Source organism: Zootoca vivipara, chromosome 13 (assembly GCF_963506605.1).
Source record: "Zootoca vivipara chromosome 13, rZooViv1.1, whole genome shotgun sequence".
NCBI lineage: Eukaryota > Metazoa > Chordata > Lepidosauria > Squamata > Lacertidae > Zootoca > Zootoca vivipara.
This window is the reverse complement of record NC_083288.1, coordinates 29,074,121-29,087,955: the sequence shown is the minus strand read 5'-3', so window position 1 is coordinate 29,087,955 and position 13,835 is coordinate 29,074,121. Positions and strand designations below refer to the sequence as shown.

Here is a 13,835-nt window from a genome sequence, read left to right as displayed (position 1 = left end):
AGGCATATGGGGGGGGGGGCTAAGCCATACAGTCAGAATTCATACAATGCAGGCAATGCAAACTATAGGATCAGATTTAGCTCAATAGTACAATTAGCAAATCTCTCTCTACAGTCTTGTGAGGCATTCGTCTAGTGAGGTACCACTGTATGTCTGTAGGGAGACAAAGGTAGTATTTGCTGAGTACCAGCAAGGCAGGATTGAGACTAAGGACGATGGCAGCCTGTGTCACCCCTGGAGAGGTGGTGTAAAGGAAGAAGTGAGGCAATGCACCATTCCCCCCATTTTTTTTTTAAAAAAACAGCAACACATAAATATCCATACACAGTCAAGGCAGCTTCAATATTCTGAGAACTGTCCATTTTGATCAAAAATAACATCTCTCACATGAGGGGGAAGACCTTTTCAGTGTTGCAGCCCCATATTCATTGAATATGATCACCCATGAAATATACCAACAATGCCATTTCATTAGTGATTTTTAAAGGTACCCTCAACATTTTTATTTCTATATGCTTTTAAATAATTTAATTAAGGGGTCGTGTATTAATGAAGCTTTTTTCTTAACATAGGTACAAATGCAAGTTGCAGGGAACCAGGCAGAGGGCCTTCTCGGTGGTGGCACCCGCCCTGTGGAACACCCTCCCATCAGATGTCAAAGAAAAAAAACAGCTACCAGATTGTTAGAAGACATCTGAAGACAGCCCTGTTTAGGCAGACTTTTGATGTTTAATAGATTGTTTTATTTCATGTTTCTGTTGGAAGCCACCCAGAGTGGCTGGGGAAACCCAGCCAGATGGGCGGGGTAATAATAATAATAATAATAATAATAATAATAATAATAATAATAATAATAATAATAATATATTATTATTATTATTATTATTATTATTATTATTATTATTATAGATTTTAAATTGTTTATTATCAGTGCAGTAGAAACCCAAGGTCCACTGGGATGAAAGAGTTTGGATCTGGTTGACCTTGGGCTTTCTTGGCAGAGCCATGGTTATGGCAGCAAAAGTCTCTCACCAGTCTCAGCCAGGGTTCAGTCAACAGAACTTCCACCAGAAGGGGTATTCTGGGGATGTGGCAGGCGTGGGATGGAATAGGGGGAGACTTATACCTATTTCAAACTGCTTTCAGCTTGGTGCATGACCCAACAGCTGGGCAGAACATAGCTGGAAAAATTCCTCCTGAACAACATTTGGAATAGTGATAACCTACACCAGTCTAGGTTACACTGGCTTTCTATAGTTAGGATTGCTCTGTACTGTATATATTCTACTGGTAGAACTTTAATATTTCTCATCACCTGCAATATACTGTTTTTGAGTGGAGACGTTTCACCCATTTACCTACAAATACACAAATGTACATTTGTTCCCATCTACACACACATACCCAAAATGTTGTTGTTTAGTCGTTTAGTTGTGTCCGACTCTTCGTGACCCCATGGACCATAGCACGCCAGGCACTCCTGTCTTGCACTGCCTCCCGCAGTTTGGTCAAACTCATGTTCATAGCTTCGAGAACACTGTCCAACCATCTCGTCCTCTGTCGTCCCCTTCTCCTAGTGCCCTCAATCTTTCCCAACACCAGGGACTTTTCCAAGGATTCTTCTCTTCTTATGAGGTGGCCAAAGTATTGGAGCCTCAGCTTCACGATCTGTCCTTCCAGGGAGCACTCAGGGCTGATTTCCTTAAGAATGGATAGGTTTGATCTTCTTGCAGTCCATGGGACTCTCAAGAGTCTCCTCCAGCACCATAATTCAAAAGCATCAATTCTTCAGCGATCAGCCTTCTTGATGGTCCAGCTCTCACTTCCATACATCACTCCTGGGAAAACCATAGCTTTAACTATACGGACCTTTGTCGGCAAGGTGATGTCTCTGCTTTTTAAGATGCATACCCCAAATAAACCACCCCAAAATCAAGAACCGGAGCTCTGAATATAATACTGCAATTCTGCTGGAGAAAAAGAGTAAAATGTTCTTACTTAATTCACGAGTTGAGGAATACTTTTCTGAGAGCTGCTTTGACATCCTTATTTCTTAAAGTGTAGACTATAGGATTCAGAGTTGGCGTAACCAGTGTGTATAGGGCAGCAACTACCTTGTCTCGCTCAAAGGAGTAGCTGGAGGCTGGTCGTATGTAAGTATAGATGACGGTCGAGTAATATAAGGACACAACAATGAGATGCGATGAGCAAGTGGAGAAAGCCTTCTTCTTCCCTTCAGAGGTCCTGATGTTTAAGATTGCCTTAACAATGAAGCAGTAAGATAAGAATGTTATTAAGAAATCCCCCATAGCAAGAAAGATGTCTGCTGTGAAGACCCAGACTTCATTGATTCTTACTGGGCTGCAGGAGAGAGCCAGAAGTGGAGGAATCTCACAGAAGAAGTGATTGATACCATTGGGGCCACAGAAAGTGAGCCGCATAATCAATCCAGTGTGAACCCATGAGTTCGTAATGGCAATAAGGATCACCACTGTGGAGAGTGCTACACATACCGTCTTGTTCATCATGATGCTATAACGCAAGGGATGGCATATAGCTACATAGCGATCATAAGCCATGACAGTGAAGAGTACCATCTCAGCTCCCAAACACCATGTGAAAGAATAGAGCTGGGCTATGCAGCCAGAATAGGAGATTCTCTTGCTAAACGTTGCTATGTTTGTCAGCATCTTGGGAATGATGGTGGAAGTGCAGACTATATCCACCACAGCCAAATGGAACAGGAAGAAATACATGGGTGTGTGAAGTTTGGGATAAGAAAGGATGGCAGCAATGATTGCTACATTTCCAATCAGGGCAACTATATAAATAGAAAGGAAGAGAATGAAGAGGAAGATCTGCAGCTTGGGATGCTCAGAGAGGCCCATCATCATGAATGCAGTCACACAGCTACTGTTCCTTACTGCAACTTGGCCACATGATCTGTTGATGCATAAGAATGTCAATGATAGCTTCTCGATAACATGAATCAACAACTATGAAAAACAAGTGTAGTTAAAGTAATGTTTTATATCAATAGACAGTTGCTTTAATCTTTCTTTTCTATCAACATTTATTTCACTTCCTTTAAAGCTAACTGTTATATTGGAGCATCTATATTAAAATTTAAGCCTTTTGGCACTGCTGTTTTTAAAGCTCACATTTATTATTAAGAATTCTAGCCACATGGAATGGCTAGAAAGCACAACAGCTATCATAAACATTACTGTGATATATCACCAAATAGTAACATTTCTATAACTCACAATATATTTTAGTGATGTGCTGCAAGGACTAAGGCAAATAATTGCTTCTTATGAAAAGACCAAAAGATAGCATATTTACATGTCATCAAAGTACTGCTTTTCCATGATTGTGTTCTCTTACTACTTAGGTTAGTCCTGTTACCATAGAACACAGATAATGCTACAATGCTCTCAGTGGGCGACAACATGCCGATATGAATGTGTAGAATGATATATAGGTGACTACAAGAAGAACAATTCTCGAAGCAACTCCATATTGGACCCTAAAGGAACAATTAAAATTTTAGTTTGTTTATGAAATGACATCACACGAACCCCTCCTTTGTCTTCAATTTATCATAAAAGTTCCTTGCTAAATTACATTGTATTGCAATAAGGATAACAACCCCTCTGAAGACTCATCAAAACATTGCATCATTTCATCCCTGGTGTTTTCCAATCAGAGCAAGTGAAATGAATCCAATCCTGGGATTGGCCTACTTCCAATACTTTCCTCAAATTCTCCTCCCACCCCACCCCATAACACCGTAATAAGTCTCTGATTGTGATGTCTGACCTGTTCTACATGGCTAATGTAACATTAGAAAAAAAATTGTGGCACAAACATTTTAGTTTCTTATCATAATCTACTACAAATTTTGAAAAGTGGTTTTCTGTTCTCAATAGGTTTGACCATCTCTCAATATATTATCAGCCCTGTGCAGACTTTTAACGCTTAGTAGATTGTTGTATTTTATTTTTCTGTTGGAAGCCGCCCAGAGTGGCTGGGGAAACCCAGCCAGATGGGCAGGGTATAAATAATAAATTATTATCATTATATCATCAAACTCAGCATGAGAGTTCCTGAGGTGGGGCCTGTGGTTTTCATCAATATTTGGATGCCAAGTGCCACTTTGAATCAAGATGGTGAACCAGAGGCGCCAACTTCCAAGGGAGAATGGGGGGCTGACATCACAGAGTTTGATGTCATGATGTTGGGAATTGCCAGGACGGAGCCAAACACAGTGGCAGTGTATTGACAGGGTGGCTTCAATGGCCATGATGACTTCTCCTGCTGCTGCTGCCACCAGCAGCAGCCAGGGGCTGCTTCCCTACTGCTTCCTCTCTGTAGCACCAGCAGGAGTAGGAGGAGCCAGTCATTGAAGCTGTGCCAAACTTGGCTCCATGCTTTTCCTCCTCTGCCCCCTTTAAAAATGGGGGGAGGCAAAAGGGCTCAGTCCTTAGAAGATGGCACCCCTGTGGTAGACCAAAACATGACTTGGGTATGACTTCACATGATTTGGGGCATGCAACGTCCAAAACAAGTAATTTTTGATGCCACTGAAGATATTGTTCCTGATTTGGTAGAACTTCACCAAATTTGATATGTACACAACTTGAATAAAATATGGGGGGCAGGTAAGTCCTACCCTGCATAATTATTCACAAGACACAGCACACACACACACACACACACACACACACACACACACACACACACACACACACACCATTTGAATGGCAATGCCCATCAGGTTTTGGGGGACCCAGACAGCCCCCTCAAATATTTTATTGGGGGGCTGAAGGGGGCTTGGCCCCTGGGAGTTAGTTCATATGATACAGCCTCCAAACTCACAAATTTCTTTTAAATTCCAGCTCACCAGGAATTCCCCCCAGTAGTGAATAATCCAGACAGCCTGTTTTCAATAATAATAATAATAATAATAATAATAATAATAATAATAATAATAATACAGTGGTACCTTGCAAGACGAAAGTAATTCTTTCCGTGAATCGCTTCGTCTACAAACAAACAAAAACCACCAAAAAACTTCATCTTGAAAAGCGCAGCCGTAGAAAACTTCGTCTTGCGAAGCGCCGAAAACATCGCAAAACGTTTTTCTCTTGCGAGTTTTTCGTTGCACGAGGCATTCGTCTTGCGAGGTACCACTGTGCCACCAAAGTACTTGCAGGTCCAGGCATCATGCTCCCCAATCCCCAACCCCCAGATAAATAAAAGACCACTAAGTCTGGTTTGGATTAAAACAGGCCACAATTTTATTGAATACTTCCGGCTCACCCACCGGAAATGATGTGTAGGTCAACCCAGGAGTGGATTCCTAAAACTTACATGAAATAGGTGGCTCCCCGCAGGGACTGTTGCCTGGGGGAGTACCATCAGCCTTGGGCACACAGGCACACAGACATGACCACTCCCCTTGGATCCCTTTATCAGGATACCCCAGCGTTTGGAGGGGCAGGTGGAGACTACAACTTCCCCTCCATCAAAGACAAAGGATTGTCCCAATGCCCCAACCGCCAATCGAGCAAAACAGTCACTGCCGAACCACTCACATCTGCATTCAAGCCCTGATACTTCCTTCAATGTCTGCCAGCCAAATATCATTTCCTGTGGAGAAAAGGTGCATGCCATCAGACCTAAACAGAGTCTCTTCTGAGAATGTAATATTGGGGTGCTGGATCACCCATCCACTCTGTTGCAATACGCAGCACCTAACTGCGTGGCTAGCCCTTTTCCAAGCACGATTAATTCCCACTGGGTCTGGGTTGCACCACTGTCATCTCTCAAGCATATCAGACCAGCTAAGGGATAAGCCAGACAGCCTGTTTTCTATAAAAAATAGAACCACCAAAGTTGTAGTAGTAAAAACAAGAATAAGAGCAATAACGGTATAATTTCCCTCCTCCCTTCATCCATTCATTCATCAAAATGGGGGCTAGATGAACCTGCCTTTGGCTAGGTATTTTAAAAAATTACCTGTACTAAGCCAGTCAATTTATAAATTAATGCTATGACCGTTGATAAGATATTTGAAGGACAATATAAATTTCTAGATTTCTCTCTCTGCAGATGGAGAGAAAATCAATCACATCTGTTGCTTCTCTACATTGGAACTTTGGTGTCAGAGAGTGTAAAAAAGAGGTGTGCTGGGAGAGGCTGTCGATACACAGAGCCCAAAAGTTTTCCACTCTCCTGATCTGTCATTGAAACTATGACAGTCCTAGAGCTGGTGTAGCTTATTTCCATCCCAGAGATATATAACTCTCCAAAACAAGGACTAAGTGAGGCATGGGCTTTAGATGTGATGGTTTGACTAAATGTCATTTCCCCTTCCTCAGAGTATTATTATTGCTCTGTTAGTTACATCATGTTCTTTTGCCTCCCCCCTCCCAAGGTACTCTATAATACCTTGGAATGCACTGGGGTTTAAATGTGTTAATGAACACCTATCAATTCAAATGGGGGATAGATATGGGACAAGAGATCCCACTAGATACTTTGTGGGTTTGAAAGCATATCTTGAAGCAAAACATCTACAAAGTAATATTTAGATGACACTAAATTTCCTCCTAGAATTAATCTTATATATAGGGATCAAGCAATGTATGGCAAAGGTTAAAAGCAAGAAGTGACAATATATTATTGCAGATATTACTATTGTGCAGTTTGAAGTGAAAACTGACTCCTTTTGGAAATGAAGCATTGTCAACATTGAAATTTGAATCATAACTGTATTTGGAAAATGGGCTATAGTACATGTTGACATCAACAGAATGAATAGAACAAATCTTCATCATCTTCCAGGTGCCTCAGAGTCCCTCTTCCCAGTGGCACCATCACTTCAATAAAAGTAAAATTTAAAGGTAGCTGATAGCTTCCCTAGAAAGCCTGTCTACAATGAGATCAAAGCTGTTTTCATCAGACATCCAACTTATAGGAGGCAATTGGCTGCAAGTTATAAAATACCAGCAACGATACAAAAGAGCAAATAGGGATGAAGGTAAATATTTCATCTTACTTAAGGGTTTCTTCATCATGTAAATTGGTTAATTATTAAAGGATAATAAATGACTTGTGTTTTGCCAAACCCCATTTAAAGGGTTTGTAATATGTGGCTTGACATAGTATTTCACATAGCATTTTGCAAGCAATGATTTTTCACACAATCACTTAAATCTCTGAACTCTAACTTCTTGCACAAAAAAAATGTCAACCTATTTTCAGATATTCACATATATCTATATTTATGGGCTTTGAAACAGCCCAGTTGGATCTGAATGAGAATATTTTAAATTTCTGGCTGAGTTATGATGACTGCATGTAAGTGTTTTTAAAAGAAGGACACAGAAGATTTGACTATAACTATTTTCTGATTAACCAAATCCTAGAGAAGAATTTGAATTGTGGAAAACTTTCAAAAACTGGTGGAACGATTTAGGCAGCCTATTGTTAGTAATGTTGATATTGTGGGAATGTTAGGGACGTGGATTACATCCCACAGATATTTACCAACCGAGGATGGATATAAGGTTGAAATTGGGTTATTTAGGCCTTATTTATTTACTATTTATTTCAAGGCTTTGCAGTCCATAAGAAGCTAATATTAAGACAATTTAGGTTATAAAGATCAACTAACAAGTTATTTAGGATGTAGTAGATGCTGCTCTTTAATGAAAAGGCAGCCAATTTAATAATGAATGAAAGTATATTGTTAGCCATGAGACACAAAATAAGTTCTGATTCTTTTGTGATCTCAAATGAAAGAATAATTGCATTACAAATATTTGCCAACTGAAGAAAGAAGTTGCCAAATCTCGTGTGTTAGTGAGAGAGGGAGAAAGTGAATGGAAAAAAAACTAAGTTTCTACCATATCTGGATAACCAAGTTAACACAATTTGCCTGTCTAGGTCATCAACATCAGAGGTATTGACATGAAAAACCAGTCTACTGCTATGGAGTTTACACTGGTCAGCCTAAGCAGCTCCCTGGAACTACAGACTCTTCTCTTTTGGGTATTTACATTTATCTATGCTACTGCTTTGGCTGGGAACTTCCTCCTCATCTTCACCATATGCAGTTGCAGAAAACTCCACACACCCATGTACTTCCTTCTCATCAACCTGTCCTTAGTGAATGTGTTTTCCATCTCTGTTACAACTCCTAAATTGCTCCAGACTCTTTGGACCCACACAAAGACCATCTCCTTTTATGGCTGCATCACACAGGTGTATCTATTCATATGGGCTTTAGGAACAGAGATTTTTCTTCTCTCATTTATGGCTTTTGACCGCTATGTTGCTATCTGTAATCCTTTGCAGTACACAGTCATTATGAGGAAGGAAGTGTGTTTTGGCATAGCAAGTGGAGTGTGGGTTGCTGGAATGGGAAATTCTGCCATTCACACTGTACTTGTGCTGCAACTGTCCTTCTGCAACTCTAACATCATCAACCATTTCTTCTGTGATCTTCCTCCACTTTTAGAGCTCTCAAGCTCTGACACCAGCCTGAACGAAACCATGGCTTTGGTGGCAGATGTGATATTTGGGATTGGAAGTTGTGGGTTAACCTTAATATCCTATTTGTTTATCATGAGAGCTATCTTTAGAATTCGTTCCACTGAAGGGAAGAAGAAGGCTTTCTCCACATGTTCCTCACATCTCATTGTAGTAAGTTTTTACTTCTTCTCAATCATCTACACATATATCCGGCCGTCCTCTGACTACTCCCCAGACAAAGACAAATTTGTTTCTCTCCTTTATACAGTGGTACCCCCTGTTGTTAATCCACTTATATATTCACTGAGAAACAAAGATTTTAAAGAAGCACTCAAGACATTTCATGGAAGAAGCAGGCTGCTTCCAATACTCCCAAGAATGCTCTAGATCCTTTTAGAGCAGCATTCTTAAAAATATGTGAACTGAAAGAAAAGGTTGACAAAAGGATATTGTTTATGTTTAGCTGATGTAAGATGTTTCAGATGATATATTTTGTACTTAAGAATCAAACATGGTGCATAAATAACAAGCACATTTTAGTAAGCAATCTATATCCACTTACCTAAGTATAAGCTCCCCTGAACTCATTGGTATTACTGCTGAAAATACAAGTATAGAATGGCAGTATCCCAGTGTATAAATAGCTTGTTTTTTTTAAAAAAAATGATACAGGGGGTTCCTGATCAGTGCACACAATTGAGGGATATGCCTTTTGCACATACATAAGCCTTTCTTGTGCTTTATCCTTATTTAGAACTGCAGAACATGGAGCATGGAGGTCTTTGGTAGTTTTTGCAGACAAAATTCCAAGCCACCCATTGTGAAATGGTGCCCCGTGGAATGTTTGGAATAGTCTAATTCCTAGTATTCTGCCTGTCTTTGTAACTTGGAACAGTGCATTATATTATCTAAAGTTCAATATATACAGATGATGTTGCTGGATCTCTTCAAATTATCCAGTTAGCAATGAATATTAGGAACAATTTGTGAGATTGTGAATTGTGAGCCTTTTAAAGACACACATAGTTGTAATTTTTAAAAAAACAAAACAAAAACAAAATGATGCAATGTACAATTGTGTATAGATTTAGGAGTAAAGACAATAACCACTGTAATTTTCTGTAATTCAATAAAAATATTATTCTTAAAAATTGGATGTATCAGCAACCAGTTGAAAGTTAATTTTGAATTATATTTAGCCCCTGAAGCCAGCATGAATATACCTAACTACCAACTACCTAACTCAGGCATCCCCAAACTGCAGCCCTCCAGATGTTTTGGCCTACAACTCCCATGATCCCTAGCTAGCAGGACCAGTGGTCAGGGAAGATGGGAATTGTAGTCCAAAACATCTGGAGGGCCGAAGTTTGGGGATGCCTGACCTAACTTAAACATATTGTTCCTCGACCTGACAGTGCCCTTCTTAAATGTGACAATTGAACTGAAGTGAAATGAACTGAAATGATATTTGAACTGAATTGAAGTGGAACAAAAACCAAAGGATTAATGGTTTATCCCAAACGCTGAAATAGAGAGTATGGACTAGGGATGAAGGAGGAATTCTATTCAGTTTGCATGTAAAGCTGAATCTAACTAATCTGAACTTTCCTAAACAACATGCAACCCAAAACTCAATCATAATATGGAGAAAGATGCATATAATAGATAAAGAGTGCATTAAATGCATATATTTCTGAACATAGCATACAAAATGTATTATATTAGAGAAAATTCTTTGCAAAAGAGAGAGTGTATGTCTGTAATAGGAAAGAAATGCTTTCTAACATGTATAGTAGGAGTAATCCACAGTAAAAGGCTGATAATTTTACATAAGGACTTTTTTACAGACAAATCTGGAGAGCTGATTTTAGGATTGGAAAAATGGGAAACCCAAACAACAGATTAATCCCTTCATTTTAGACATGGGTGTGTGGCAAGTTCACCCTCTGCTAAAGGGCAGGAGCTGTGGAGAAAGAAAAGAACTAACAACAACAACGTTTAACTTGCTCTTTCAACTATTGGTTTAACACAGAAATCAGTGTCATGCCCTCCAGGTTTTGTTAGGACGCGGGTGGCACTGTGGTTTAAACCACTGAGCCTCTGGGACTTGCCGCTCGGAAGGTTGGCCGTTCGAATCCCCGCAACCGAGTGAGCTCCTGTTGCTCTATTTCCAGCTCCTGCCAATGTAGCGTTCGAAAGCATGCCAGTGCAAGTAAGGTAAAGGTAAAGGGACCCCTGACCATTAGGTCCAGTCGTGACCGACTCTGGGGTTGCGCGCTCATCTCACATTATTGGCCGAGGGAGCCGGCGTATAGCTTCCAGGTCATGTGGCCAGCATGACAAAGCCACTTCTGGCAAACCAGAGCAGCAAAAGGGAAACGCCGTTTACCTTCCCGCTGTAGCGGTTCCTATTTATCTACTTGCATTTTGACGTGCTTTCGAACTGCTAGGTTGGCAGGAGCTGGGACCAAGCAACGGGAGCTCACCCCGTCACAGGGATTCGAACCGCCAACCTTCTGATCAGCAAGCCCTAGGCTCAGTGGTTTAACCCACAGCGCCACCTGGGTCCTTGCCAGTGCAAGTACCGGTAGATAAATAGGTACCAGCAGCAGAGCTTCATGCTCCGCCCCTGGGGGCAGAGAGCAGGTGTGCTGCCCCCAATGATGTGGTGTGCGTTTTGGGGGCAGGGCTCGACATGCGCAGTGACGTGGCACGCGTTTTGGGGCAAGGCCCGCTGTGCGCAGGGGCCGGACGCATGTTTTTGGGGGTGGGATGGGCAGCGGCGATGGCGCCCCTGGGATCACGTCGCTCGGGGCGCACTGCCCCCACCGGCCCTCTCTTCCTACACCCCTGATAGGCACTGCTGTGGAAGGAAGGTAAATGGTGTTTCTGTGTGCTCTGGTTTCTGTCACTGTGTTCCGTTGTGCCAGAAGTGGTTTAGTCCTGCTGGCCACATGCTCTGGAAAGCTGTCTGTGTAGAAACCTGGCTCCCTCAGCCTGAAAGCAAGATGAGCTGTGGACAACCCCATAGTCGCCTTTGACTGGATTTAACACTCCAGGGGTCCTTTACTTTTTACCATTACCTTTTAACACAGAAACCAGTGTCATGCCCTCCAGGTTTTGTTGGAGTCCAATTCCCGTCATCATAGCCAATGGTAACAGAATATGGGAGGGAGCTATACTCCAAAAACAACTGAAGGGCAAAACATGGGCTCTTCCAGTTTTAACAACAAATAGTAGGGTTGGTGAGTGTGGGCCCGTCCCCTAGGCCAGGTGGAAAAGGCATTGCGGGGAGAGGCCTCCATGCCTCACAGCCGGGCAATGTTCCTCGGGCCTCAGGAGGAGCCTCTTCAGTACTCCACTCTTACCATCATCAGTTTAAGATTGTGCTCTAAATCTTCTTTATAATCTGTTTTATATTATGTATACAATATAATGCAACAATTGCAAAACAGAATATAAAGATCTTAATCAAAATACTTTGCTCTTACAAGCTCACTGAAGATATTTCTGTCTATCAGTGCAAAGTCTTTTGAGTACTGTTTCTAGAAAAACCCAATATAATTACTGTTGCATCATCTCACAAAAACAATAACTTTATTTTTAAGAACATACTGTGCTTTGTTTATGGGTTCTTTCTGATGCTTTCCCATCATGTTAGCTGTTTGTTAGTTTGGTGGTAGAATTAGCACAAATAGCAATGGCATTAATCACCCAAGCTATTACTTTGCCAAGTTATCCCTTTTTAAAAGGGATTTTCCCTTATGCTGAATAGGCTTCCTCGCGAGAAAAGGGAAAACTTGGCAGCTATGCTTCTAAGGGAGTGTGGATTACCCCTTAGGTATCTAAATGTTGCATCAGAAATATGATTAGCAATGTTAATCTTGCATGTGATGTCTTAAATGTCATGCTCCCAGTGGCACTATTACTTCACATAAAGAAATATTTAATGGGGCTGCTAGCTTTGACTGGAAAGGATTTCTACAAGGACATAAAACTAGTTATCATCAGACATCAGGCTGATAGCAGACAATTGGCTGTAAGTTATAGAAAGGGGAATTAAATGAACAAATGAAAACCAGGAAACAAAATAGAAATGAAAATAGATATGAAGGTAAATATTTCATTTCATCTTCCCACCTTCCTACAGCTAATATTTTTTTGACAACAAACAACTGTATACTCTGATTATAAATTGATTGATTCTTAAATGATTATTAAAGGGAGCATGGAAATTTGATGGCCTAAGTTTCCACTTTGCATGGTTTTGGCATGAGTCAAAGAATCTGTGTAAAAAGTCACGCTCTGGTAGTATTGCTCATAGGTCAAGTTGGGAAAGATAAACTGAGAGCTGTCTATGGAGTGTCGGATGCAATGTTGCAGGCTGGGCACATGTGGTGGTAATGTCCAATAGTGACAATATTCATTTATATCTTCCCAAAAAAAATCGCAACAATTTTAATGTAGATTATTCATCCAGAGCTTACACTGGCACCACTGTCAATTTTCCCAGTAATTTACAGGTGATTTACAAACAGATCATTTCCCCCTTAAAAGTTGCTGCTAAGTTAGGAATGATTTGCCATTGGTGCTCCCATTCTCATTTTATATCAGCTGGCTGGTGTAATGAAGTGTGGCACTTTGTTGTGAGGGAACAGCAGGCACACCATCTATGACTGTACAGGGGAATATCTAGAGCTGTTTGGTAGCCCCTTTTGCTGAATAGGAATAGCCCCTTTTGACCTCCCGATTTGCAACTCAGATTTTGGAGACATTTAGTTCAAGTGTAGGATCCCTAATGGTGCTAAGTTTACCTGAAAACATGTTTTTAGGAATTTTGTACTATTTGACACATATCAAATAGGAGCAATCATAACAGTATGCCATAAAGAAGGGTGTCATGGCCCATATGGAATCCTGGACAGAAACTCCACTTCCCAGACCCCTTCAATGGTGTATCCTTGAATTAAAAAGCCAATGCAAGGCCTTATCTGTCCAAAGTTTTGATGAATACTACGAGACAGGTGAAAAACCTGCAGACTGGCCAATTTGTCTGAAGTTCAAAATCCCTCCTCACCACAGCTGCTGCTCCCACCACAGTTTTCCATAATTTTTAAAAGGACTGAATTCAGGCAACAGTCAATCTTCTCCATTTGGGTAGGAGGGAGGGAAGGGTAGGAGGGAGGGAGGGAGGGAGGGAGGGAGGGATGTAATACAGAGAATATGGATCAATCTTGATCATTAATTCAACTTAATAGAATTCATTTGTTTAGGAAAGTAACATCAGAGAT

At 40.9% G+C, this 13,835-nt stretch overlaps 1 protein-coding gene across 1 annotated transcript; it reads right to left on the bottom strand.

Moving 5' to 3' along the window:
• Positions 1–1,441: 1,441 nt before the first annotated feature.
• On the bottom strand, positions 1,442–8,495 carry LOC118094574 (olfactory receptor 13G1-like). Its single transcript, XM_035135099.2, has 3 exons — positions 8,482–8,495; positions 2,020–2,919; positions 1,442–1,716 (listed from the first exon to the last, which is right to left on the bottom strand). Exons 1-3 carry the CDS (start codon positions 8,493–8,495, stop codon positions 1,662–1,664), a joined length of 969 nt encoding a protein of 322 aa, XP_034990990.2. The 3' UTR covers positions 1,442–1,661.
• Between the last annotated feature and the right edge of the window lie 5,340 nt (positions 8,496–13,835).